Source organism: Anas acuta, chromosome 21, assembly GCF_963932015.1.
Source record: "Anas acuta chromosome 21, bAnaAcu1.1, whole genome shotgun sequence".
Taxonomy (NCBI): domain Eukaryota; kingdom Metazoa; phylum Chordata; class Aves; order Anseriformes; family Anatidae; genus Anas; species Anas acuta.
The window spans coordinates 5,562,487-5,589,999 of record NC_088999.1 but is presented as its reverse complement, the minus strand read 5'-3'; the positions used below and the strand labels follow the sequence as shown (position 1 = coordinate 5,589,999).

The following is a 27,513-nucleotide window of genomic DNA, read 5'->3' as shown; positions in this document are numbered from 1 at the left end:
TGTAACCTCTCCTTTTCTCAAGCTGGGTTCTTTAAATGGAACTTTCTTGGGGGACGGTGGGGAGCAGCGTGGGTCCTGTGTGGGCAGCGGGGCTGAGCTCAGGCTGCAAGCAGCTGGCAGCATTTTCTGGGATTTTCTTACAGCTTTTGTGTGTTTCCCTTCCACAAGTGAGTCTCTGTCCTGTGGGACACCAGCCTCCATAGGGGCCAAGGCATGAACCACACACTCAGGAAGCTGGTTGTCATCTTTTTTTTTTTTTTTTTTCTTTTTTTCTTTTTTAATTTGAAATAACTCTTTGAAGCAGATTCAGGGCAGATACCACTGACCTCTTACCACAAACGTTTAACATGTATTATTCTCAATGATAAAGTCATACAGCTTAAAACACAAAATAAAGGGGAGGGGGAAGAGAAAGAGGCCACTGCCTTTGCGTGAGTCCAGTTCCCTGGTCTGGAAGAGCAGAAATTCAGTCCCAGCCCTGTCCGCCAGGCTGCCACCGTGCTGTGCCGGGGCCAGGCGGCTGGCTCGGCGTGGAGGCACTGTGTCATAAGGTCCCGTGCCCTTGTCCTTTGCTCTGGTTCATCCTCACCTCTCGTCCCCGCAGCGTCCCACTGCCATGTCCCTCCGCGAGCACTTGCGCTCCTCGCCCCGGAGGGGTGCCGTCCGCGTCCTGGGGGTGCAGCCTCCTTAAGTATCGTGTATGTGGCTTCTGTCGGGTCTAGTCTAGGAGTATATGTCTGTCTTTCGGAACATGTGTAATGTTGTGTAGCAGTGCTCTGGTTCAATAAAGCTTTCATATACATAGCAGCAATGAAGTCTTGCCATCAGGTGACGGAAAGGGGCAGCTATTGGGTAGGGCTGGCAGATGTGGCGGGGACCACGGCCCCTCTCTGTTTGCTCTTCCTCTTCTTGGTGCCAGACTTAGCATCTTTGGTGTCTTTCCGATTTCTGTTCCCATTGGTATTATCTTGCTTTCCTTGCTCTTCTTTTTTCTTCCTTTTCCCTGCAGTAAAGCAAAGGGCAGGGGTGAGGTTCCCAGCAGGACAAGTGTGCCCAGCGGGGTCCTGTGGGCTCCTGGCATGGATTGAGGGGTGGCTGAGCCCCTTCCAACCACACAGGTGCCCACCTGCCAGCCTGCTCTTTGTACTGCGAGCTGTTCCTAAATACACACAGGGAAGAGGGCTCAAACCTGGATTTAGATTTCCCAGCCTCTGGCAGGAGATTTGAGACTCGCATTTCCTTGCCACCACAGCCTGTTCCCTTTTTTTAATGCACCTTGCTGCCTGCACCACTGGCAGCCAGGCGGGGCTCATCCCCCCCCCTCCCTGCTTGCTGGTCTCGTGCTGTTACTCACTGCTCAGAACCGGTTCCCCTCCAAGCAGTCAGCCCAGCCACAATCTTGTCCATCCCGTAAGGGGATGACCAAGCCACCATTCATCCTGTGGACACAGCAATTCCCGGGAAAAGCACAGACCTCAGCATTCCTACAAAGGAGGTGACACCTCCCACCTGCGCAGCACACGGAGCTTGCTCAGCTGCCTTTTTATGGTGCTGGGCCATTAGGCTAAATACTGCCACGTGGAGTGGTGCTGGGGAGAGGTGGTGAAACACCTGGTGCTCACTCACCTTCGGGGCACTGGCTCTTCTGCACGGTGCACCTCCGCACCTCCGTGGTGGCGGGGCACAGGGACACGTCTCCGGAGGGAGCCTGCAGGATCCGCCGCGTTCGATCCTCATTACCCTTCTTGAAGCCACACAGCTTCCTCTTCTTGGAGCAGGGCCCCCAGGGCCCCCACTCGCTCATTTCACATTGTGCTGCCAGATAACAAGAAAGGCCAGAGGTAACTCTCGTCTCTCCACGGCTGCCTCCACCCTCTCAGGAGCCCCCCTGCAGCATTGCACCTCTCCCTTCCCAAGGCTGGAGGAGCGTGTGTGCTTCCCCAGCAGCTTCCTAGGCTTTCACAGCACCCCTTTTCCTACCATATGGTGAACCCTGAGCTGTACACACTCCACGAGCAGTTTGCGTTGATGTCATGGTGCTACAGTGCCCAGCAGGCTCCAAAGGGCTGGATACAGGGACGCTGGTACCATCACCCACTAGACACAATGCAGCACCATCTCTGAAGGTTTTTTTTTATCACCTAAGCCAACCTGAAGCAATACATGCTACAGGACCCGACGGATGCACAGAAAGCTCAGTGGAAGGTGCCTGAGTGTCGCTTACCAGGACTGCTGCACTCCATGGTGCCGTTGGCAGCAGAGTAGCCTTCAGGGCATGTGACGTAACATCTCCCTTTGTGCAAATACAAACCTTCCTTACATTTTGTGCAAAAGTTTCGGCTGAAACAGGACTCACAGTTCTCAATTTTGCATTCTGAGGGGAACAAAAACACAAAGCCATCACGCAGTCTGACGCGAACACGAGTGCTGGCAGGCTGGGCTAGCCTGAGCAGCACACGGGAGATGTGATTTGCGCTGTGTGCGTGTGCTGGGGCTGAGGCTGTGCAGGCAGGGCAGCTTGGGGAGGGTACGGGTGGGCAGGGAGCAGGCATGGGCAGTGGGAGAGCTAAGTCCTGAAGGCTCAGGAGGCTTCTGATCGCTCTCACCAGTTTGCTTCTGGCTCCAAGGAGGCTGCAAGCAGCCAGGGCGAGTCTCTGGGTGCCCTGCCAGGCCTGGTTGTGCTACTCGAATAGCCATTAGTTTTCTTTGCACTGTTCCCTGCTATGGGACAGAGCCACTGTGCTGCATCAGCAGCTTCCAGGTGGAAATCAGGCAGGGTGGAAAAGGTCTGGGTTTGTGTTCAGCCCAAGCACCAACTGGCTGAAGTGGGGAAGTGGAAAGAACAAAGCCCAGTCTCAGCCGCTCCAGCTGCAGCCACAATATGGGCTGCAAAGAAACTGAACTGGACAGAAACCTGGCCGTCAGGGTGGTTTGCATGAAACTGCCAGGGAAGTGAGCGTGTTTTTCCACGTCCAGCTTCTTTCTGGTGCTTTGGCTGAACGAGGCAGCCCTGGGCTGAAGTTCTCACTCAGGGAGCTGCTTCATGACCATGGATGGGCAGAGGAGAGGAGCACCACGACCTGCCCGTGGCATGGAGACACCACTGATACTCACTGATGCACTTGTTCATGTCTGTATTGCGAAGGCCAAAGTATCCCAGTGGACAGGATGGTAGGCAGATCCCGATTTGCCGGATATCATTCCTCTCCAGAAGGATGAAGAGCTTGGGGGAACATCTCAGGCACCCGTTGAACTCGGAGCACAGGTCGCAGCCCCTGGCACAGCCCTGACTCAGCTCGGTGCTAACTGGAAGAGCAGGAGAGAGGCAGCAGTGAGCGCCCACCCATGGGCACAAGGACACCAGAGCTCTGCAATTCCGTGATTTTTCCCCAGCCTTGCCCTTTCTGATGGTTCCCAGGGCTTGGGGTTGTCCCATAAGGGAGGACACAGCACCACGACCAGCTTGAGACAGGGCATCACTGCTGAGCCCTGCCACTCGAGCAGGAGCCAGCTCTTTGGAGAGCGGCCAGCAGCTTCCTGGAGACAAATCCCCCTCTGAGGGAAGCTGCCATAAATATTTGATGTGAAGTATGAGTTCATGTCTTGACATAAGTGCCACCCGGAGAGAACAAATCAAACCCAGCTCAATAATTCATTAGCCCTGTCCCTGCGCATGGCTTTGCCCAGGGGATGCCTTGGCCCCCCTGCACTCACTGCAGCTCTGCGTCTGCTATGTCCAGGACCCCAAAGCAGCCACCAGCTACAAACAGCACCCCATTGCCTAAATGCCCTGTTAGAGCAGGATTTCACCCAAACAGAGGTCACACAGCGGTGCCGCTCCGGGCACCTCCAGGGCAAGCAGGGAGCGGGGCCATGCAGTGCTGGAGGGAAACGCTCTGAGTAATCCTGCCTTGTGCTCTGAGCCGGGCTGAGGCCAAGCTACATCTCACTGTGACCCCTCTTGCGTTCACTGTATCTGGCAGCGTAGGAGATTTCACTGCCCCCAAAATAGAGATGTGTTCTCAGCTCCTAGATTCAGTCCAAGAAAAATACTCAATCCCATGTCTTGAGAGTTTTCTGCTTTTAATTATCAAGTAAAATGCTGCTTGTTTTGAAACCAATAGCATTCTTTGCAGGCTAGAATGCAGGTTATTTTTATTAGTTTATTATGCAAGCAGTGTCCTTGTTTATGGAGAGACCGTGTATTTTAAAATGTATTCCTTTAAAAGCTGTGTTTACTACACTTCAAAAGCAAGTGTGGAGCTCCAGAGTGTTCACATGCCAGCCTGAGAGGTGGGGAAGCTTTCCTCTCCCTCCCACCGTGACCTGGGGTCCCAGCAGCTCCCCTGCTCCTTGTCCTTGCCCCGTCACCAGTCCCCACTTGTCTGCAGGGTGCAGAGGTTGCTGCAGCCTCAATAATGAGACAGAAAAAAAGAGGGATCCCCAGGCCGGGGACCCGAGGTGCCCGGCTGCCAGGAGGGCTGGCCAGGTCTGGGCCAACCTCCCCTCTGCATTTCGGGCTCTGGAAGCAGGGATCCAGCCCCATCCCTCCTGCACCCCACAGTACTGAGGTTTGCTTCTGTGGCAAAGGTACGAACCGAGACTTGCTGGGAATTGTGCTTAATAGCTTTAGCCACGACCTCGAGTTTTCCCTGTTCTCACGGAGCTCCAGCAGTCCCAGTTTTAACATAAAATCATTTTTCTGTAATTCAATTTAAAGCCGTTTGAATGCAAACCAGTTCTAAAACGAGCTTGCCTAAATGAGGGGAAGCCCATGCGGCTGCTTTTGTGCGTTTCGGGCTGCTCGAGTCCCGGGGTGGGGCTGGCCAAAGCCCGTCCTGGCCGCAGGGGATAATTAAAACCCGCCCTTGCCATGCACCTCGGGTTGCAGCTCCCCAGCCATGACCACAGGAAAAGGGACCACAACAGGCAGGATCCTGCGAGCAGGAGAGCTGCACAGGACCAGGGGAAGGTTGAGACCTCGCTGGGCACCAGGAGGCTCTGCCCACCCTGCGCATCCCCAAACATTCCCGTTCTCCACGAACGGCAGCGCATCACGAGGAGCAGAGAAGAAGAAAAACGTTTCATACGTACTTCGTCTTTGCCTCTTGCCCTTCACCACTTTGCTGCTGCCTGTTAGATCCATCGAGCTCAGAAAAACCACCACCACAAGCAGTCCAAGCTGCATAGTAACTCTCCAGCGCTGCAGCCCTGTATCGCAGGGTGATTGGAGTCCGTCCCACGCCTGGGGGGCTCTGCTGCCACTAAAACCTCTGGGGCTGGCTCAGAGCTGAAAGTCTGTGTGTGAAGCCTGGTGCAGGACCATATCCACAAGCTACCGGCGCAGCAGCAGAGGCCTTAGGTAGCAGGTAACATGGTTCTGCCTTCATCCCCATACGGAGCGCAGGAGCTTGGGTCTAGTCCCATCTGGGGGCTCGGGCAGTGAGCGTTAGCTGCTCGTAGTTTCCACGGGCACGCGCAGGAACTGGAAACGAAGAGGAGAAAGGATTAGCTCCACTGGATAATGAACACAGGTCTCCATCGTTTCTGTCTGGAGTGGGCCAGCACGGTGCCAAGCATAGAGCAAAATTTGGGGGATCACCCTCCAACCCCACCTGCACATTTCTGCTTGCCTTAATAAAAAACTGCAGGTATTTTTTTTTTTTTTTTTCATGGAAATGCCTGCCGTGGTCTTGCCATCTGTGGCTGCTGAACCCAACTGCAGCTGTAACTTGTTCGTTGCAGTGCCAGTGCTCCTCAGCCCCTGCTCGCCAAGCAGCAGACGGCCACTGCGGGCTGCCAAGCGCAAAATATGTTTCCTATCAAGGGGGCACCTCTGGGGACTGGGAGTTGAGCTGGGTGTGCAGCGCTGTCCCTGGGGACAGGGAGGGATTGTCCTGAGAGCTGCCGAGATGCTGCGGTTTGCTCCAAAGGCAATTGCAACGCCCTGAGCTCCCCGTCCTTGCAAATGCAGCTCTGGAAAATGGCTGCGGAGGTGGATTTGGGTGCTCCAGGAGCGGAGGAAGCACAACTCCCAGGCTGAGCAGTAAGCTCTGGCACGGCACGGTGGGGCTGCACTCTTCTGTACGCAGCTGGCAGAGCGCAGCCCCACCAACTGCTGCCATTGTGTGGGAATAAAGGCAACAACATTCACTCTGTGAGGTCAAATGAAACAGAAAAGGGTTTTAATCCCTTTATAATAACTGTGCAGACACTGATGCCCCCAATGGCCAGTGGCAGTGGGGCTGGAATGGTGCCCGGCTGCAGCCCCGGGCATCACAAAGGGTTGCAGGACCCTGCTGCTCACACACCTTGTACTCAGCTGTCCTGGGGAGATACCTTCCATCCCCATGGCACACAGGGACCAAAGAAACCATGGGAGCTCACCCCGCTCCAGCTGGGAGCAAGCCCTGTGCCCAGGAATGTGCTCCCAGGGTCTGACTGCACCCCAGCGTCACCACCAGGAGCCCCGAGCAGCCACGCACGCAGCAGAAAAGCTCTTGGAAACTGCTGCTCGTAGCAGCAGTAGCAGGTTGGCAACATCTCGAGGCAGCAGCTGGAGGAAGATGTGACCCGTGTGTTGCCGGGCCTTGCAGCAGCACGTCTCGATGCTGAGCTGAGCACCAGAGCAGAAGCCTCAGGGCAGCGTTGGTTCAAGCGCACCGGCGCTGTCGGGAGGGCACGTGGCACCGCGGGGTGCTGCTGGCATCCTCCCGCCCCAACAGCCTTGAACTTTTCACCGTATCCCCGCTGAGACTCCCCTGAGAGCTGCTGGGGCAAGAGCGCAGCGCTGCCCATGTGCTTGTCGTTACAGCCCGCAGCATCATCCAGGGGATTTTCAAATAAATAATTAGTCACTTGTGTAAACACCAACTTGTTCTGCACTTCCAAGCCTGTTTGCTGCAAGCTGCTTTATAAACACTGTCAAGTGCTTAAGCTGGGCTGTTGGGAGTGTTTACCGGAGCGGAGATCCGCGCGGAGATCACAACCCTCACCCGCTGCAGCCTCCCTGCGCTCAGCATCCCTGGGCACACGTGTGGGGCAGCCCTGCAGGGAGGGGTGAAGGCAGCACATCTCCCTGCATCCTCTGAGCAGCACAGAATGGCATGAGATGGCATGGCACAGCACAAGGTGATGTGGCACGGCACGGTATGGCATGGCACAGCATGGTATGGCACACCTTGGCATGGCATGATGTGGGTGGCACGACACAGCACAGCATGGCCCAGCACCACCAGGAGGACCCTAGGGATGCTCACCAGGGCCGTGTCAGTGCAGCTCAGCCCAAACTCTCCCCAAATTAGCCCTGAAAGCCAGCTGCACCGGGGGGAGCACCGCCACCGCCCGCTCTGGCTGCCCCTTGTTGCTAATCCCAGTGCTCACGCAGGTGACGTGCCCCGCAGGACACACATGCTGGACCTGCTCCATGTCCCTTTGTGTTTACACAACAGTCACAGCTCAGGCAAACCTCCCCCACTGTTTCGGGACAGCAGTGGGGATGTTCTCAGGGAGCCAACACTCCCCCAGCGTGCCAAGAGCCAGCGTGAGGCTTGAGCCTCAGCCGTATGAGCCCATCCCTTAGGGCTCGCTCGGCGCAGGGGCAGGGACCTGCCATGGAAAACCCAGAACACAAATGGAGCAAATGCTTTTTCCTCCTTCTTTCCTTGCAGCCTAGCCCCAAAAGAGCCTGAGTGTCCGGCAATGGCTGCTCATTCGGCACAGAAAACTACTGGATGCTCAGAAGCCTGTGCCATGGTGGGTCCCCAACACATTCTCCACATTCAACCCCCCCCAAACTCCCTGCGCAGGACTTGTGCCTGTGGTCTGCCCCCCAGGAGAGGAGCCGGGTTCCCAGCTCTTCCCACCCTCACCTCAGGACACAAATTATGATTCCTGATGCTATTGCAGCCATCAGTCAAGCTCAGGTTGCTGCAAACAATTCCCAGTCTAAACATTAGCAGGATTTATGCCATTATCCCATCGACAGGAAGAATTCGGGGTAACCTGAATTGCTCTGAATTCATTTATGGAGAGACCTGGCCCCTGCATCTGAGATGACAGTAAGCCTTGTTTGCAATTCAATCAGGATGAATTGGTCCTTGGGAGCTCCAATACAAACCAGAAAATGTAAACCATCCAGATAATTTACCATTAGTCCTCCTCCACACAAGGTGAGAAAGAGCGACGTTATATCCCTGGGATATTCGAGACCTAATCCGCAATAACTAAATTGCTGATATATTGCCTCTCACCGAACGTATCGGGCTATCAGTAATGTAAACGGGCTCTCTGAAGGTTTACTGAAGCCGGGAGAGAAGGACCAGATGCTGGCGGGCTGGAGGCAGGACAGCGGCCAAGTGCAGCAGCAGCGGTAATGAACCCCGGGACCTGCCCGCTCGGCTGCCAGCACCCGGCTGGACACCAGCTCCGAGCACAGAGGATTTGGAGTTTCCACATCCTAGAGTTGAGGAGAAAACTTGAATTTCACCTTGGCAGCCTGCTTGGAGGGTGGGAGCGGTGCAAATATGCTAGGAGACCGGACTCCAGAAGTTTATTCATTCTTCCCATTCTTTTTTCTCAATTTCTAACTCATTTCTATTTCTAACTCATTTCCATTTCCATTTCCATTTCCATTTCCATTTCCATTTCCCTGTCCAGCCCTGCTGCTGCAGCAGAGCCGAGTCCCACCAGGTGGGACATAGCCAGCAGGAGAGGAGGCACCTTTCAAACAAGCAGAAGCCCACACACGCGTTTATCTCGCTGCATGCCTTGCCCTCCCTTGGCAAAAGCCTCGGGCAGCCTCCCCGAGACATCTGAAGCTCGCAGTCTGAGGTGGGGCTGGGAGCCGGGCGGGCTCCGAACGCACCCCTTTGGGTGCCCTGGAGCTGCGGGTGTCAGGATCCAGCCCCAGGGGGATGCACACCGTGCAGGCATGGGGATGGGGGCCTCATCCCAGCCGCTTTGGAGCTCCTCACATCAGAGGGGCTTCCCTGGAGCTGGCCTTGGCGAGAAGAGCGCATCTGGGGAGCAGGGCAAAGAGGAGAGCAGCTCAGCACCAGCCACCTGCACGTGGCCCTTGTAAACACAGAAGCCTCCAAGCACCCGCAAGGTGGGTGAGGGCTGCAAGGACGCTGCGAGCTGCAAGAGGAGCAGCAACACCAAGCACCCCATCTGCCTGCGAGCCCCCAGGCATCTTCCTTGGCTGTGCGGCACCGTTATGCCTACTTGACCCAGAGATGTGCCCAACTTGCATGCCCGTGGGTGCTCCCTGCACTTGGTGCCTGTGCCCTGCCTGCCCCGTGCTGCCTGTGGGGTCACCCCACACAGCTGGGGACCCCCAGGGTCACCCCACACGCAGGGGTGGCTCGCCCATGGGATGCCCAATACTGCAGAATTGGCACAAGCAGGACAGTTTCCACCAAAAGCACATTGTGCTCAAGGCTAGGACAGTCTCCCTCTCAGTCAGCAAGGCAGAGAGAGCGACACGCTACAGAAGAAGCTCTTTGAAGCCCTGGGTGGTGGAGAGTCCCATGGGTGCCCGGCGTGGGCATCGTGGCTGCCGCAGGGTGTCTCACCCGGCCAGCGGCCCCGTGCAGCACATGCAGAGCCACTTTGTTCTGCCTAATCCTTGAAGCAATAAAAGAAGGCTGCATTAAGTCAAATTTCCGAACCAGAAGGTCTTCATTTGATATTATATCCCAGTGCCAAGTTCTGCAAAATCCCTAACCCATAAACTTCACTGAAAAGAAAAAAAATAATAATAAAATAATAAAAAACAATCTGGCAGCGGAGCTCTCCGCAGCATTGTTGAGGTCTGACTCCTTCCACCAGCTTCTGCACTGCGTTCCCCCACAGCTGCGGAGCCGTGCTGTGACCCTGCAGATGGGGAACGGGACGAGGAGGGGTCCTGCCTGCGGGCACCCCCCTGCCCCATCCCCAGCAGCAGCCCCCAGCCCCGGTGAGCTTGGGCTGCTCCAAGTGCTCCTGCGATTACCAGTGCCGCAGTCCTCTCTCTGGGAGCGCTTGTGCTCGGCACTGTAAAACACCAGGAAATTTTTTACTGGGGGATTTCCACTGCCCTTGCTGCCGGGCCGGGGCGAGGAGCAGCAGCGGAGCTCTGCGGCAGGCTGCAGGCTCTGCCGTGCCCACGGGAGCAGGGCAGGAGCTGCAAGGCAGGAGCTCAGCTGGGGTCCCAGAAGGATCCAGCTTATTTTGCTTTTAGGTACGACTTCACGTGGCTTTAAGCCTCCCCTAAATCTCAGCAACTCACCAAATGCCAACTGGTGACAGGATGCACTGCAACAGTAGCAACCAAAGCAAGTTTCAGGCCAGGGATTTCAAACCAGAGCTTTTTGGAGCAGCACAGACCAGGCGGACTGAAACCCAGAGCCTCCCACCAAAACCAAAAATCCTCATTAACCCTTGGGGGCTGTGCTGCTGCACAGTGGGGTGCTCGCTGGCAGCCAGGGAGGTGCAGGGCAGACACAGATGGTGCCCCCACGTGTGTGGGGATTTAATGCAATGCCCTCCGTGAGCACGCAGCAGCTCAGCTCAATGCCCAGCTCCTATCTGATTTCCCTGCGAATGTGGCCAAAAAAGGGTTTTCAGCAATATCGTACAATTGACTCTAAATGCGTGGTTTTAAAAGCAAACTTCCCAGGCTGACAGCAGCCCAGCGAGCCACAAGCTGCTTTGTAACCCGCTCCTCCGGGCACCAGCAGAAATGAAGCCTGGGGCAAAGACCCTAAACAGCACCGGGGGCTTTCTGCTGGGCCATACACAAAGGAAGCATCCTCCAGGTGGGAGCTCCCCATGAGGACTCCCCGTGTGCCAGCTCTGCCACCGAAATGTCACGGCGTGGGAAACCTGAGCCTCGCAGAGCCCAGCGAGCAGCACTGATTTCAGGAGCAGAAGGAAAAACACAACATGAAAAAGAGCCAGGAGCCTCAGCGCTGGGCATCAGGGCAGGGCCAGGAGTTGTGCTGGTGGGAGGCAGCGAGCAGGGCAGTCCGAGCTTTCTCCTGGCCAGCTATTGCTGCAAAAACTTTTGAGTTCTGTGTTTTTTGCAAGGCTTTTTGCTATCACAGAGGATCATCCCAGCAACAGGTTGCCAGTGGGCATGGCTGACAGCTGTCCCTGTACCAGGGTCTCCAGCCAACACCTCCATCCTCAGGGGAGGACACTTTCCCACCCCGTGGCTGTCCCCGCAGGCTGTCCCATCCCCTCCAGCTCTTGCTTTGCCAGCAGAGCCTCCCAGCCCCATGGTGGGGGCAGAAAGGTGCTCGGGTCTAGCTCAGACATCAGGACCAAGGGGTTTGCTGTGGCTGACTTATTTTGGGTGTGCTGGCAGGGTCGCATCCATGCCCCCTCTGCCACCAGAGCGGGTGCTCCCGCGCCCCAAACTCGCTCCCCGCCACGTCCCTCAGGGTGGTGCTGCTGCTCTCGCAGCCGGGGCCGGGGCACGGAGCCAGCTGGAAGGAGCCTCTTCCCCAGGGTGGCTTCCAGGCATGGCACAGCGCCCGCGTCCCGCAGAGCCACCGCGTCCCCGGCCCGGGCCAGAGGTGAGCTGGCAGGCAGGAGGTCAGGGGCACAGGTGGACTCCAGGCAAAATAATTCACAGGGGATGGAGCTGCGGGCAGAGGTTTCGCTGCAAGGGCTGGGTCCCCACGGGATCTCAGCTAAAGCCTGGCCACCACAAAACACCTTTAAGCACTGCCTCAAGTTCATGGACCTTCACCTTTCAGGGCTTCCTGCACTGGTGGCCAGTGACCAGTGCACAGGAGAGCAAAGGCTCCATCCTTACCATGCTGTGCAACACTTGCTTCTGCCAGCATTGCCTGATTTTAATGCCTTTTGCTGCAAAACACTCCTTTAAACCCAAAGCACATCACCTTCACACCCCCACACCCATCTCAAGGGCCGTTCAGGGGAACACACGTGCCTGAGCCTATAGAAACCATAGGAGCCTGAGGATGAAAATCCCCCAGCTCCTGCATCACGCTGCAGCCCAGCTCTGTAGGTGCACAGGACCACGAGGACGGGTCTGAGACTTCACCACGATCCAAGCACACGTTGGGGACACCCAGAAGGGAGCCAGGTCCCTGCCCAGCCGTGGGATCACCGCCGCACGGAGCCCAAGTCCCCGCTAACCCCTGGGCTCAGCCGCCCAGCGCCCAGACACGGCAGCACTTCCCCTGCACGGCAGCACCCGGGGTGTTAACACGGCCGTGTAATTATTCCCATGATCGCCGTTAACCATTTCCCCACTGATCCCACCTCCAAAAACCCCAAGGAGCACTTACTTACCCCGCGCTCCTCGGCTGCGCGCCGTGCCCCCATGGGTGCCGTGCTCCTCAGGAGGCTGAATTAAGGGTCGGTATCGAGGCAGGGACCACTTAACGGGTCAGTCCCCAAATTGTGCAGCCCGAGCCCACTCCTCTCCCCGCGAGCCGGTGCACGGCAGCACACCGAGCAGCCACGGCGGGTCCAGGAGCCCTAACGAGCTCCGCGCACTAACGAGTGTCACCGACTCGCTCTGCGCACCCCGGTGCCAGCTTTGGGAAGGGAAAGCAGCGGGAACGGGAGGGAGAGGCAGCCCGGCTCCCCTGCACAGCCCCGCTCACCTTGGGGGTGGGGGAGCTGGGGATCCCGGCAGATCGGGCTGTGATTTCTCCCAGCTTTCATTGTCTGAACTCATTATCCGCGTTGCACAAGGCAAAGCCGCAAGTCGGATGCTGACAAGGCTCGCGTTCCTCATTAGCAGCCCACATTGCAAAAGCTTCATCTAAACAAACATGCATTCTGAAGCCCTTACCTCTGACTTGTCACTCCCTCATCACTGCTGAAAAGACTCTTACTGGTTTCCCAGCTTTAAAACACTACAAGACCAACTACAAAAATCCTCGGTTCCTCCAGAGAAAGTTACATGCACGTCTCTGTCAAAAAAAATGAAAAATACTTTCATGGCGAGTTCATGGAGAAGTCTGGTGCATTTGGGTCTGGGGGGGTTTGTTGACTTGTTTTTTAAAAGCAGGTTTCTAACAGCTTCCCAGGTTTTGCGCAGAGAAACAAACCCTTCTGTGATGTGCAGGATTTCAGCTCGTAAAGATCGCCCAGGCTAGTTCATACTCCATCAGCCCACGCTGCTCCCTGTGTGTGCAAAGCAGAAAGTATGTGATCATATCAGAGCAATTTGCACATTAATAAATCCTGGTCTCAGTGCCGTAGACTCCATCCCCATCCACCGGGTAGGGTTTTTTTATTATTATTATTACCGGAGTATCCAGCTTTGTAAAGGCATCTAGTGCAAACTCCTGCATGAGGGAATTCCACCCCACTAGTACCACCTCCTAAGACAATATCCAGCCAAAATATTGTGACTGTTGCAAAACCCGGACTGGAGCTCAACAAAGGACCTTCCAGTGTTGCATCCAGAGCCAACGGGGTCTCAGTAAATTACTGCAGAGTGACACAACATCCCGTTCTCTTTGTAGTCTTTTTTATTTATGACAGTTAATTCCGAGTTATTACTAACATTTCAGTGGTAACTGGCATATGAAGTCATCAGCTGTCACAACTGCATCTGTTAATAAACATGTCAAATATTAAAAGCAGCTTATTATTCTCGGGAGGGAGGAAGGCACCAAGGCGATGAGCTTTAAAGCCCGGTTATTTTTCCATCCCTGGCTGTGCAACGGGAGGAAAGGCTCACGCGTGGGAAAACGTCCCCGCGGTGGAGCCCTGCTGCTCCCTGCCCTGCGTCGCACCCAGGCAGCCCACGAGCCCTCTCCCCTCTCCCTCCTCACTGCTGCACCATCCTCATCCCCCTTCCTCTTCTTCTCCTGGGACAGACTCTGCTCCACATGGGGTGTGGGGTGTGAAGGGGAAAGCCGAGGTGTGGGCACCCCGCTGGGGTCCCCAAGAGCCACCGTGCCCAGGGGGCTGAGCAGGATCTGGCCACCACCCTCACCAGCATCCCCGTGTGCCTGCTGTACTGGGGATCTGGGAGAGGGATGGCAGCAGTGTCCCCGTGTGTCACTGACCCTAATCCTGGCTCCCAGGGGTCAGACACAGTGCCTGCAACACGGGGATCTGCAGGGAGCCCCAACAGCTCATCCCCCAGCACTGCTCCATCGGCACCCGGAGCCAGAAATCAGGGTCTTGAGCCCACTCCCACCCATGGGTGGGCTCGGGAGGATGCATGGGTGCTGTGCGAGGGACAGCAGTGGCTATGCCACCTTCTCCCTTACCATTCAAAACCTTAATTCCCAGCACAGGAGAATGTGGCCATGTCTTCTCCTGTGCTCTCTGTCTCCGTGGCTGCTCCACGTTCCTCATCCCTTGGTGGCAATCCCAGGCACAAAGCCTGCTCCTGCCCGAGGCTCTCCTGGTGGCACTGCCTCTGCCTGTCTCTGAAGGTAATCTGCAGGTCACGGTCTTTGAGGGGAGCTACAGAAATCGGTGGTGATGTCTTCTGAACTATCTACTTAGGGGTTATTTGGTGATAACCCAACCAAGCAGTTCCCTTAAAGCCCAGATGTGAGACTTGCAGTCTGGAGAGATGCAGAAGGCGATGCACAAAATGCTCCATCCTTGCCTTCCCCCTTTTGTCTCTCATTCTTCCTCCTCCAGCCATCCTTCCCGTGGCACTACATGTGTTTGAACCAGAAGACGGGTGATTATCCCCAGAAACCACCACTGGTGGAGCTTGCCCAGGCTCAGGCTGCTGGCTCCTTACGGGGAGGAACCCCATCTGCATGGCACTGGGACCAGGGGGGAAGGAGGCAGAGCTTCAGGGCTGGCAGCTGAGCAGCCCCAGCTCTGCAGAGCAGGGAGAGGAGCTTCAGGCTCCCAGCTTGTTCCTCCTCCTGTTCTGCATCTTCAGGGAGCCTCAGCTTTGCCACAGCCCTGAGACCATCGCGATGTTTTGCTGCTGCTCCGCTCTGGGGCTGGTGTCCCTCATTACAAGGAAGGAGTCAGCAGGAAGGATCCCATACCCAGCCCTGTCCCATTCCCAGAGGTGCCTGCCCTCTGCAGCACACAGGAGCAGGGATTCCCTCCGGCACAGCCCCTGCTCCTGCCTTTCGGTGCGACGCAGCCACCAGCGCCTCTTCCGCCAGCTGTGACCGCGGCCGGCTCCAGACGGCTGCGCTCCCCCGGGAAGTGGGTCAGCTCCTCTAACCATCTGAACACATGTCAGCATTTATTTTAGGTGTAAGATCCACTCGAGCAGATGCCATAATTCTTCTGTAATGAATAAAATTCTGTCTCAGCTTCCAAGTTTTCCTAGGGACATTACAGGACAGCATGCTGACATATGAGCGATGCCAAGCAGGGTGACTCACCAGGCAGCGCGCAGCAAAAGTCTTGAAGAAATGAGCTGCATTATCTTCACTTCATCTTCCCCAAGCTTTCACAGCTCCTGGCTGAAAGGCGGAGGGCACAGGCTCTTCCTCAGGCTGTCATGGGACCGATAGTGAGCTCCCGAATCCTCCTCTTGTGTCCCTCGCTTAGGTTCAGAGCAGGTCCCTGCTGATGCTCTGCGAGCCACCTCTGAAGATGTGTTTCTAGGCATCCTTGGGAGCCTCTGGCAAGAGCTCTGGAGCTCTTTGCCATGAGGAAGAGGAGGGGTGCCAGAAGGGACATGGCGTAAAGTCCCCCAGACATGCTGGGGATTTGTGTTCTTCAGGTATGAGCACAAAAATACAAAACAGCCCAGAACAGGCAACAAAAAAAATCCACCCTTCATGCAGCTTTTCCTTTGCATTGTGCATGTGTTAACGCATGTGGGTATGGATGTTTTATTTGTCCTGAATTGTCTTCGGCACTCTTTAAATGTCCCTGGTTTCCTACTTGTAAACTGCATCTTCTGAGCTCACTGCTGTCTCGCAGGAGCATTAGGGAATGTGGTTTGAAAATTGCACAGATGCTACGTGGTCACTGCCATCAGTCTCCGCATTAAAGACCTTTTCTATTTATATTTAGAGGTTTTCTACTTTCTACTCTAGGAAGTTCTGAAGGGCCATCAAACGTCACTCTGGGACAGTCTTGAAATTTAATGTAAGAGTGAAAAATCTCACGAACTGAAGATTTTGAACTCTGTGCTTGCATTGGATGGCCAAACCTTTTCCTTTCTAATCTTTCTCGGATCACTGCAGCTCCATTTGACAGCTGTAGATCAAGTTTCAGTGTGGAGCGAATGTTTATAAGCGAGCAATAAACCCCTGAAGACAGAGCTTTATAATGGAAACGCTGACAAATCCAGCAGTAGGACCAGGGCTACCGGGCGCATCAATAATTAGCGAGCAGCGCAGTGTGTCCGACTGAAGGCAGGGCGATGTGCTTGCCAGCTCCCTGGTGTTAGAAGGTATCATTGCAGAGGACAGTAAATCACACTAAATCCTGCCTTAACACCCTCCACAATAAATCCAGCATCAAGTCCCACATTTCTTCCCCTTCTGACAGGCAGCTAATTTACCGTTTTGTTTTGCTTTAGCTAATGGCTCTTGAGGCTGATCCTAAATTAATCCTAAACAGGCTGTTTCTCTCTCGTACAAAAGGACACGAAATTCCACATTTTCACAGGGCAAAAACGCCAAGCCACTCCAGATTGAAAGCAGAGCCGCTGACTCAGGAGGTTTTCCTTGCAGCCCACAGACGTCCTGGACGTGCAGGTGCTGGGGCAGCTTGGTGGGCTCCCGCCATCCCCATTCCTCGTGCTCCACTCCCAGAGGTTGCCCCAATATTCCCTTCCCAGCAGCTTCTCCTCTTGTTTGCCAGCTGCCCGGATGCAATCAAGGAGAGGTTTGTGTAGAAAGGGCTCACCAGATTTGCTCCTCCAACAGCCAGGGCATCAGCCCAGTGAAGCACCGCGCTGGCTCCAGCAGGACTTGGACACTGCCCGCAATTGCCAAAAGGATTGATGGCCGGTTTTCCATCATCCTTATGTTTGTCCACATTATTGAGGTGCGATGAAAAGCCTCTGCTCCTAACCCAGAGCCTGTCCAGTGCCTGGCACATTGCAGACCTGGTGCTCCTGCCTAAACCCAGAGCAGGGAAAGGAGCAGGGCACCTCGCTCCATGCGCTGGGTTCTCCCTGGTTTGGAGCTGGCTCCAGACCTTGAGCTGAAAAGGTCCTGGGCATGGGGACCAGGGCACGAGCAGGCTGCAGGGATGATCCTCCGTGGGGATGGCACAGCACAACCTGGGGCAGATGCATCCCTGTCCCAGTCCTCTCTGCCCAGGCCCAGTCGTTCCCTTGCAGGGCTCCGTGCCTCACCCCACACAAACCATCGCTGTGCCTGCTCCGAGGAGGATCCTTCCCCTGTTTCTGCAGAGAAAACGGTGACTCCCACATCCCCAAACCCACTGCTGGAGCACTTGGTTCCCCTCCCCATTAAAACACTGCCTTAATCTGGCAGACCAGGGCCCTGGCATTAACCCTGTCTGCAGGAGATACCAGCACCTACAAGTTCTCAGCTGGCACAGAGGATGTATTACTCATCCCCAGTGCCTCATCAGCCTTTGATAATATCTCAGCATAAGCAAAAAACAGAAAAGACGCTCGCTGAGACACCAGAAGGAGAGGGAGAACAGTCTGAAGCCTCTGCAGCAGTGCAGCCCCAGCCCTTCCCCGTGCTGTTTCTCTGCACCCTTCTCGGACACAAAGCTCTGCTTTTCAGGGGGCTTATCTAGCGCAGGATGATTGATAGCCTGGGCAATTGTTTTTAATAATATCTGCACACCTGCAGTCCTCAGTCCCCGGTAATACAGTTATCCCAAGTGCCTAACTTCTTGCATAAACAACCGCTCTGGTTGCAAAGACAACTATCAAGTTCCCATCGCAGCCTGCACAAGCCCCGCTCGGGGGTCAGGCACGGGGGCACGCGGGATCATTCCTTCCACGGGGGAGCCAGCAGAAAGGGGCTGCTCTGCCATGGGGGATCACTGGGACGTGCCTCTTTTCCTAGGGCAGAGCGAGCACCCCGGGGCTCCCCGGTGCCCGCAGAATGACCGGGACATCCCCTGTGCGCTCCGTGCTTGCCAGGCATGGAAAAAAGGGAAAAAAGGGGGATGAATGTAGGAGAGGGCAGCGTGTGGGTGGTGAATTCGTGCCCCCAGCGAGCCGTCCTGCGCCCAGCACCTCGCCTCGGGGCCGGACACCGCGTGCAGGCTGGGCGCTTCGCCTCCGCCCTTGGAGCGGCGTTACGCGCATGCTGGGAAAGGCTCCCCTCCCGCTCGCTTCGAAGGCCCTTTTCCCCTGTTGTTTGAGGAATGCTGTTTGAATTAGCTCCACGGATTGCAAACAGACCCCGTTGTTTTCCTTTTCCCGGTGCAGGGAGGCTTCTGTTCTCTTTGGCCTGCTGGATTAACCAGGGGGCCTCACACGCTGACCCCTCTGCAGCTCAGGGAAGCTAATTTAATCCCAATATTGTTACAGATCACAGCAGGACAGATCTCACAGATTCCTTGAGGCAAACCAGCGCTGAGCTCTGGCAGGGACAGCAGCGCGCTGTGTTTGTGGAGGCAGGAGCCTCTGCCATTTTTTTTCCAGAAAATTTCCTCTACAAAACTCAGGAGGCCAGCACCGGGGTTGTGGGGCAGCACCAGGCACGGGGAGCTCCTACCAGGGAGCTGCTCCCCCTGCACCCCACAACATCCTGGGGTGCACAGGAGGGTGGGGGGGCAGAAGTGACGGTAATACAGGCTGGAACTACCTCGCTATTTCTTTCTCCTCCTTATTTTTCCCCACTGGATGCTCCTGGAGCTGTATTTTTGAGGTGTGTTGTTGTCAGGTCCTATAGAAAAGCCGCAGCCAAGCTGTGCCTGCTCCCAGCACCCATCACCTGCCCCATCCCTGTGTCACTCCCCCCGGGCAGATCTTCAGGTGGACCAGGGCTCTATCCCTGGCCCTGCTGGAGCTGTCACAGTCCTAGCACCAAGCACTGGGCAGGATTGGGCTCCCCCTGCCCTGGTTTTGCATTGTCCCCACCCCAGCCCCAGGCACTGCCCCCTGCCTTGCCCCATGCGTTGCCCTCCGCTGGCTCTATCCACATTTCTCATTTCCCTTCTGTCCATAGAAGGCAGACACGATCCCAAACACCCTTCCCAGCTCTGCCCCAGCTCGGATCCTTTCTGCCCTCCTTCCCCACACGCAGGACACGGCCCCACGAGCTCGGTCAGAGCAGAACCGCAGGCAGCCACGGGCACTCCTCTGTTCTGCCTCTCCTGTCCCGTGCCGCAGGGAGATGGGGAGCTGCTGATTCCTGGGTGGCTGCTCGCCATGCCAGGGCAGCGCCCACGCACCTCTGTGGTGCTTTGCTTCAGGAAAAGGCACCCGGCACCTTTGTAGCAGGGCAATCAGACAAACCTCACTCGTGCTTTAATGTGTGCTGTCATTTCCCTTCTCTTCCTGCGTGCAGCGTCTCAGCTCTTCCTCCCCTTGACCTCCCCTACCCGAGGCGCACCGGTAGCTCCGGGATTAAAGTCAATTTTTTCTATTTAATAAACCTGCAGAAAGCCTCATCTACCGCCCGGTGCACCTTTCCAAACCACGTCATGCTTTTCTTTCGGCCTGAAGCAGGGTCTGCTCCAGAGGAAAGCCAGCCCATGGTGCCACCACCACCACCCAGGACCGTGTCCAGCGCCAGCAGCGGGGGTCCTGCTGCTCCCCAGCGTCGGTGCCGGCGGTGCGGGGAAGCCCTGCCTCCCCCAGCATCACTCCGGGGGGCTTTGATGTTCGGGAAACGTAAATTGCTTTGAGACGCTATTAAAGTCAAGCTTAAATGATGACAGGCCACAGGGCTGGGACTTCCAGCACGTCTCGTAACTCTGTCCAGAGCTGGAGCTGGGAGAAGCGCAGCGAGGAGGACACGAAACCCAGAGTGTTTGCAGCGGGGGCTGCCCCACGAGCAGCTTCTCCCTCCCCGGGTTTCTGCCCCACTGCCAGGCTCGGTGCTGCCATGAGCATGGGGCAAGGGGGGCCCCAAAGAGCTGCTGGAGCCCAGCCTCCCCTCGGCCACGAGCGGCTCTTGGGAACATTCCTGCTGGATGACATTTCCCAGGGCACTGAGAAAAGAAAAAAAAAAAAAAAAAAAAAGGCACTTTTTCCCAATATAAATTCTTGCAACATTTAAAAAAAAAAATATAACACAATAGCTGTAAACTCTGAAATGGCTGGGGGTGAAAAAGCTACAGCTTGGCGTGGAAATAGCGCTGCCATCCTCACCGACTGGTCGGATCCCAGATGTGAGACATCATGCGTGACAGAAACCCCAGGGGAAGGCCACGCAGGAAGCTTGTCATTGCCGTGGACTCCCACCCCGGCACGGGGACACGCGTAGGTGACCTCAGGAGACCCCAGCGCTGGTGTCAGTCACCTGCGGTGGCACGAGCAGAGCTGGGGTGGCCCTGGACCCTCCACAGGGTCAGCCAAAGCCTGTGGAGGTGGTGAGGAATATCGCTGTATTGAAATCAGGGGAAATAAATCATTTCCATAGCAAAAGCAAAAGTATAGCAAAACCTGCAACGTATTTTGCTGCACCAGTATAGCAAAAGCTGTAGAAATGTGCTTGCTCGCTGCGTTCCCTGAGACATTTGCAGCACATCTATAATTATTTTAATTATAATTAAAGGCTCTATGCTGCGAGTGTGCTGAAGGAGCACGGCTAAGGCTGCGCATACGGCCTTAATTCTGCTGCACTCCGGCTTTTGAGAGGTTTCCAGTGGAGCCCTAAGCTTTGCTGGTGCGGATGGGATATGTCTATGTATTGTGTTTTAAACTATATAATTAATTGAGTGCAATGCTCTGCAAGGAGCTAATTCTGCCTAGGGATTTGGGTAATTCTATAAACATGGAGAAGCAGCAACGCCCAGCCCCGCCGCCGCGCTCGGCGGGGAGCTGCAGGGAGGAGGCTGGGCAGCGCTGGGAGCTGGGTTTTGGGGTTGCAGAAAGCCGGGACTGGGGCTCCTGGGACCTTGGGGGAAAGGGAAGGGAGAGAGGCAGGGATGGGGAGGAGGAAGGGGAAGATGAGAAAGTGGAGGGCTGGGGGCAGGGGGTGGCCGGTGCTACCCCGCAGCCGCACCGCGGCACTTCTGCGCATGCTGTCCGCTTCGAGCTTGGCGTCTGCACGGAAAGAGCCTGCGCATACTTGAAATATCTTCAAGATGACGGCGCGAGGAAGAGAATGGGTCGTGCATGGCTCGACAAGATGGCAGAGCCGAAAACAATGGTCTGAGGCAAAGGAAAGAATGCTTCAGCGAGGCCTTAGCCAGAGAGCCGCGCGGGGCGGCAGAGCAGATGCTCGCGACGTCTGCTTTGGGGCTTGGTGGTTTTAGACAGTCAGTGCAAGTTCAGATGAGCCATTCTCTGGGAAAATGCAGTGACGCCTCCAGGGTGCACAGGGGAATGACTGAGCGACTCTTCTCATCTGCATGAAATATGTCCCAAACCCTCAGCCGCCACCCTCCCCGCGGGGACAGCCATCCTGCGCGGCCCCGCGCCCCCGCCGCTTGGAGGGCGCTGAGCCACAAGGTTCAGAAAAGGCAGATTTAAAAAATATATCAGTGAAAAAAAACAGGGAGCTTGGATATTCAGAAGCTTTGGGTGATGGGCAGCTCCTCTCCTGCCAGTCAGTGGGATGAGGTTTGAAGCACAAACCATACAGGGACACTTGCCTGATTCCCTGCTTGGGGGTTTTGGTGATTGAGGGAGATGCTTGGGCACAGAGTATAGCAGACAGCCACCCCAAAAGGGACAGGACCATCCGGGAGCCCTGCACCACAGGGACTCATCCAGCTTCCACCCCACGTGTGCACTGCAGACAGCACCGACAGCCCCCGGGGCACTGGCAGAGGGGCGAGGAGCAGGTCGGAGCCACGCTCCTGGCTAAAGTTACTGGGAAATGCGCATCCATTTCCCCGCTGTGCCTTTTATAATCTCCTCCAAGCCGCTCGTGCATATTCCAGGCACGTGCTGCGGGATCTGTGAAGGGCACGGGGCGTGCGTGGGAAGCTCCTCGCTGCTGCTGGCAGGAGGCTGCGGCTTCGCGCCTCTGCTCCCCGAGGAAGAGCCGGGGCTGAGCCACACAAAACCCACGGCCGGCCCCTCTCTCCGGCACCGCTGCAGCAACAGGCATGAGATGCTATTTCTTGGAGATGCCTTCTCGTTTGCTAGGAGGGAGAGCAGCTCTCCAGTGACTGCAGTGTCAGCAGGAGCTACCAGGGACGTGACAGCCTCTCGTGGAGCCTCTGCCCGGGGAGCTCCGGGGTTTCATTTCCAATTAAGTTTTTCATATGGTAGCATTCAGAGCTCTGATGGGAGATGAGGCTACTTTTGTCTAAGAGAGAACATACTTTCACTGTTGCACCCGGCCCAGAAATGACTTCTCCGCTATTAAAATGTGATTTAATTTATCTCCATGCATTCTGTGATGACTAGGACTTGTTCTAAGGAGACCTTTAAAGGAGAACTTTCACGTTATTAAATGTATGTGCTAGGAAGTTGAGTTCTGGCATCCTCTGATAACCAAATTTCTTTTCTAGCCTCCACTATATCCATCATGATAAAAGCCCCTGCCAAAGCCCTAACTCAAGCCATGCTTCTGGCATATTGTGAAACGAATCGGGGTGGGGGGCGGGGGTGGGGAGAAACCCACAAGATGCTCCAGTCCAGTATTTTTTTTTTTAATCAAAGTTTCAAGGATATTGATGGTTTACCTCATAAGGTAAACATTTGTAGCCCAGTTGCTTTCCCAGGGTTAAACCAGAAACAAGTGGCTATCCGAAACTGCAACTAATTTGCTCTGACAGACTCCAGTCAGCTTCAAAATGAGTTTTCTTAAAAATCACAGGCCCTCGATACTCACAGAGCGGTGGTGTTAGTGTTTCCCCTGAGGACAACAGGACAAATGCATTTTGGGGGGACAAACCCTCTCCCTCCCCGCAGCATGGTGCCTGTCCCCTCCGGACACTCGGCTCCTGCACCATGGAGTGAAACCCTGGCAGCCCCCACTGCTGCCCAGCCTGGGGCACAGCACCCATGGGTGCACCCCAAAGCCGGTCCCCACTCTCTGTAGTCGTGGTGGTCGTGCACCGTGGGCAGCAATGGGTGAGGGACCCTATCCCCTTGCTCCTGTCTCACCATCAGCTGGGGTGGCCTTGGGCAGGTCATTGTGTGCTGCACCAAAGTCCCCCCCAGACCCTCTGCCACCCCCAAATTCACCCACCAGGCTCTTGTGCCAGCCACCCCTTTGGGTGCCACTCATGGTGCACCCAGGACAGGCACTGAGGGTGTCAGGGTGCCCCTCAGCCTCCCCGCCAGCACCATTCATGCAGCCCTCCCGCGGCACCACCATGCTTAACCCCAAACCGAGCCACAGCAGGGCTGGATGGAATCAGGGAGCAAAATCCATGCTCAGGGTGGACCGAGCCACCCAGGCTGGGGGGATGCCGCTGTCTGCTGGGGCAGAGGGTGGTTAACAGCAGCATCCTGCTGCTCTGCCTCCTGCGAGCTGCCTGCAGCAGCCCGGGGCTTGCAGGGCTCTATTTATTCTGCACTGACAGCTGGCTCGCTGAGGATGTCACCGTGCCAGCCTTCCTCCTTGGCATGCCCAAGATTAACGTGGTTCCAGCTCCACATACACTACCTGCTAACAGATCCTGGGTCCGATGCCAGCCGGCACCCACCGATGTGCCAGCTGCTAGCTACAGAAACCTCAGCGCCTCGAGCTTCAGGCCCTCTCTGCCCTCCCAAATCTCATCTGGGAGGCACCGGCTGTGCCCCCCCTTCCTAGCAGTCCCCCCCGATGCTCATCCAGCCGCGGGGCGTGCGGCTCGGCAAAGCTGCGCGCTGGGGAACGGCACGAGGGAGCTTTAATTCAGTTCAAGACGCGCAGCGCTACTGTGCTCGCTATTAAAAGCTCCACGCAGAGCGTGAGATTTCCTGCGCACAAAGAGGAAGGTATCTTTTTTTAGAGCCTAATTTTATTGTTTCCCCAATGTATTAGCTCGTGGACCGGAGCCACGGCAAACCGTGCCGTGAAAGGAGCTCCCTTCCGTAAAAGCGTCTCCAGGGCACAACGACGGCTCTGGAGCAGGGACGGTGCCAAGATGCTTTCACCACCAGGGCTGGCATTGCCCCCGGGACTCTGCACATGGCACAGCACCACGCTGGCACCGCTGGCGTGCCCGCCTGGCACAACGTGCCCGTACAGCCCTGGCTGCCAACCGCAGTGAGCTGTCGCTCTGCTCTGCGTATAAGTCAGAACCTGTAAGTGGCTCCTCGCTGTTCGAGGAGGCTGGAGAGGGAGAAGGGAAAGAGCTGCCAGACCCCAGCTGGTCTGGGCTCTGGGAGCTGGTGGAGGATTAGCCCAGCAGCGTGTCTTTACAAATCGCTGGTTCCCAGAGCACACAAAGCAAAGCTCTGAGCGTCTCGGCAGCGAGGCAGAGACAATTACTTGGGGAAAACGACGGCGTTTTCCGGCAGGGCGCACGCAGACGGGACCCTGGCTTCCCACAGCTCCTGTCCCAGCACCGGGGCTGGGCTGAGCAGATCCCTTCTGCTACAGCCTCTGCATCCCGGGCTTGTGCCTCCCAGACCAGAGAGGGTTTGCAGAGCAGCCCCAGTCCCTCCTGGCATGGCCTGGAGCGAGGAAGCTGTCTGACCCAGGAGACGGGGAGGCTGCTGGGGATGGTTTCTCTGCTCGGCACAGCCTCGTGCCTTCTCTGCAAGGTGTCCGCAAGCCCTCGGGCTCGGGACCGACTAAAACCCTGCGAGAGCCTGCAGGCAGGCCCCAAAGCGCACCGACCCCACTCCTTCAGCCCTCCCAGTGCATTCTGACCTGGATAGGGAGGGAAATCCAGGGCTGCACTGGCTCGTGGCAGAATTATCCATCCCAACACCCCCAGCCGACTCCACTGCTGTCACATCCCGCTGCCAGCCCCAGTCCCCGTTCCCTCCGTCCCCTGCCCGCTGCCCACCCCGGGCTGGGGCCTCCCCGCCGGCCACCCCGTCGCAGGCAGCGGCCGAGCTGGAAGCGCTCGCTACTTGTTTCACGGGCACTTCCGACATTTCCAAAATTGTTTTCGTTCTGGCTTGGAATGAAGACAAATATTTCAGAAATTTCCTGGATAACATAAAGTTTAAAATATCCTCCAAACTAAAATAGAAATAATAGGCTATCTCAGCTCTCGCATTATGTCATATCATGCCAGCTCATGGTACACTGTGCAGGATTACAGATGGCTCGTGACGAGCAGATGTAAACAAAAATACAAATAATGTCAACAAGAGAAGAGAAAAGAAACGCTGAAATGAGAAATTCTCTAAAACAATCTTTTTTTTTTTCTGCCTTGTGCAAATTAATTCTCCATGGGAAATGGCTGGGATTTCATAAAAGAGCACAGTCTGGTCAAAGCAGCCTTGTCTGGAGGAGGAGAGACGCCCCGGGAGCGCTCCCCACCAGCAATGCCGCGGCGGCGGGGCTGGGCGCGAGCTGTCCCCGGTGCCCCTCGCCTTCCTGCCCCCTCCTCCCCTTCCACCTCTTATCTGCTTGATGGAAAGCCAAGGCGAGCGTGGGGCCAGCCCCGCTGCGCACCTCCAGGTCCGCGCTGTCGGGCGGCAGAGATAAAGCCAAGATGGATAAAGCTGGGCGCCGGGGTTAACCGTGGAGAGCAGCAGCTCGGAGGGGAGCGGAGAGCTCGTGGTCCCCCCCTGGCCACGCAGAAGGGCTGGGTGGGCTCTTACCTGGGGCTGGCTCCTGCCGTCCCTGCTCATCTCCCACCCGGATGGGTGCTCAGCGCCGGCACCGCTGCCCCACGCTGGGGCTCTGCGCCGGGCGGACCGCCGGGCGCCGGCTGGCACCCATCCCCGCCTGTCCCGTGCCTCTCCAGAAAGGCTCTGCTGGGAAGCAGCGCCGAACCTCATGTCTCCGACGCTGTATCCACCCCTTCCCACCCTCTTGGGGTTCGGTCCTGCCAGTTCCACTTGTGGGCTGTCCTCACCACTTTGGGCCTTTCTACCGCTCCCCTTCTTGTGGCTCCGGATGTCACCACAGACACGCTTTTATGAGAGTGGGCTTGTGCAAGGCTTGTATAAAGTGTTCTCAGAAATACGAGGTCCTGTCATTTGTAAAACTAATAAAAATGTCCAATAATTTTTACAAGGGAAAAATGAGTCATTGGATGGCACATTTCTCATTACTGGCATTTTACAATTAAAATGAGTATCTATTGAATCAACCCAAAGCTCTTATTGTTAGCAGACACTAATAACTTCCTGAGCTATTGAAGATACTTTTTTTCTGAAGAAACATGACCCCTGACCACTGCATTTCTCGTCGAGAGTGGTATCCAGCTGAGACCAGCTCTGCTCAGCTCCTGCTGGAGTTGTTTCAAACACATCCTGATGAGACTGGTGGCTATAACTGGGTGGGAAATTGTTTTTGAGCCCTCAAAAATGTTCAAGATTTCAAAATTTTTCCCGTTCCACATGGGGATGAATCCAGAATTGTTCAACTTTTTTTTTTTTTCTTTTCGAACAAAAAAAAAATATTAAAAAAAGGAAAAAAAAAATCATGGAAACCAGCTCCGGAATAGCCAATAGCCATCGGTCGCACGGAGCCAAACGAAACGGGGACTCCCGCCCGCGGCTCGGACCGCGGCGCTGGTGGCTGTGCTGGCAGGAGCCGACTTCTCCTCCCAGCGTGGGACACCCACCCCGGACCTCCCGACCTTCTCTGGTGACAAATGAAGCCAGGACAACTTTCCCGATTCACCGCAGCACTCGCGCGTGCTCCACCGAGCGCTGCTCTGCGCCGCGGGCAGCCACCAGCAGAGTGAGACGGGGCCATCGCCACCTTCTGCCCTGGGAGGACGGGGACTGCTGCAGCTGCTTGCGTGGTCAGAACCCTCCAGAAGCTTCAGGAGAGTTTAGAAACGGCCTGACTTTCAACAGGCACTAAGCCTGTCTGCTGGTAGCTCTGAAAGTCAGCCTCTGTTCGTCCTGGGATGGATCCGAATCGCCTCGTGCTTTTAATGCACGCCCGTGTGGGCAGAGGGCCCCCAGCAGCCAATTTTGGGGAGGGATTGAGCATTCTGGAGGCAAAGGGTTGCTAATGAGCAATGAAACAGGGGCTCCTGATGGAAGAGATCAAGGAGAAACAGCCCTGCAGCAGCTCCGAGGCTCCGCTTCCCCCAGCCCTTCCTGCACTGCCCACGAGGGCTCATTGCCTCTTCACGAGATTACTGCGAGAAGCCAAGTGGAGTGCAGGAATTACTCCTGAAAGCTGCTCCAGATGAAGCAAAAGTGATTAAAACGCAAAGCCCACGTAACTGCTATGGCAGAGCCTCCAGGGAAAGCTCCTGCTGTGGGGTTTAGGAGGGAAGCTCGTGGCTGCCGCATGGCCAGCTGCAGCCAAAATCCCAGCACATGCCCTGAGGTGCACCCCTTAGTGCTGAGGACAGTGCCACCGGAGTGCCCCTGGGGTTTCTGCTCACCCAGACTCTTTCTTTTCA

The 27,513-nt window shown here is 56.0% G+C and overlaps 1 protein-coding gene across 5 annotated transcripts; it reads right to left on the bottom strand.

Annotated features, from left to right (window-relative positions):
* Nucleotides 1–246: 246 nt before the first annotated feature.
* Nucleotides 247–25,899, bottom strand: RSPO1 (R-spondin 1). 5 transcript variants are annotated; one of them, XM_068657933.1, is made up of 8 exons: nucleotides 13,275–13,348; nucleotides 13,074–13,149; nucleotides 12,815–12,935; nucleotides 5,095–5,485; nucleotides 3,115–3,306; nucleotides 2,225–2,374; nucleotides 1,627–1,815; nucleotides 247–1,003 (listed from the first exon to the last, which is right to left on the bottom strand). In XM_068657933.1, the coding sequence occupies exons 4-8, from the start codon at nucleotides 5,186–5,188 to the stop codon at nucleotides 846–848; spliced, it is 783 nt and encodes a 260-aa protein (XP_068514034.1). In that variant the 5' UTR covers nucleotides 5,189–5,485; nucleotides 12,815–12,935; nucleotides 13,074–13,149; nucleotides 13,275–13,348; the 3' UTR covers nucleotides 247–845. The 5 variants fall into 5 exon arrangements, with proteins under 5 accessions (XP_068514034.1, XP_068514032.1, XP_068514033.1 ...); XM_068657931.1 differs by having other exon boundaries at nucleotides 12,815–13,149; nucleotides 13,275–13,364; XM_068657932.1 differs by having other exon boundaries at nucleotides 13,074–13,331.
* Between the last annotated feature and the right edge of the window lie 1,614 nt (nucleotides 25,900–27,513).

What these genes read in the sequence shown, in the direction of transcription:
- RSPO1 (XM_068657936.1), bottom strand. Translation starts at nt 5,188, where the DNA reads ATGCAGCTTGGACTGCTTGTGGTGGTGGTTTTTCTGAGCTCGATGGAT. An exon ending in AGACATGAACAAGTGCATCA is followed by an intron (nt 2,375 to 3,114) that starts GTGAGTATCAGT and finishes TGTTCCCCTCAG; the next exon opens with AATGCAAAATTGAGAACTGT. An exon ending in CATGGAGTGCAGCAGTCCTG is followed by an intron (nt 1,816 to 2,224) that starts GTAAGCGACACT and finishes GTTATCTGGCAG; the next exon opens with CACAATGTGAAATGAGCGAG.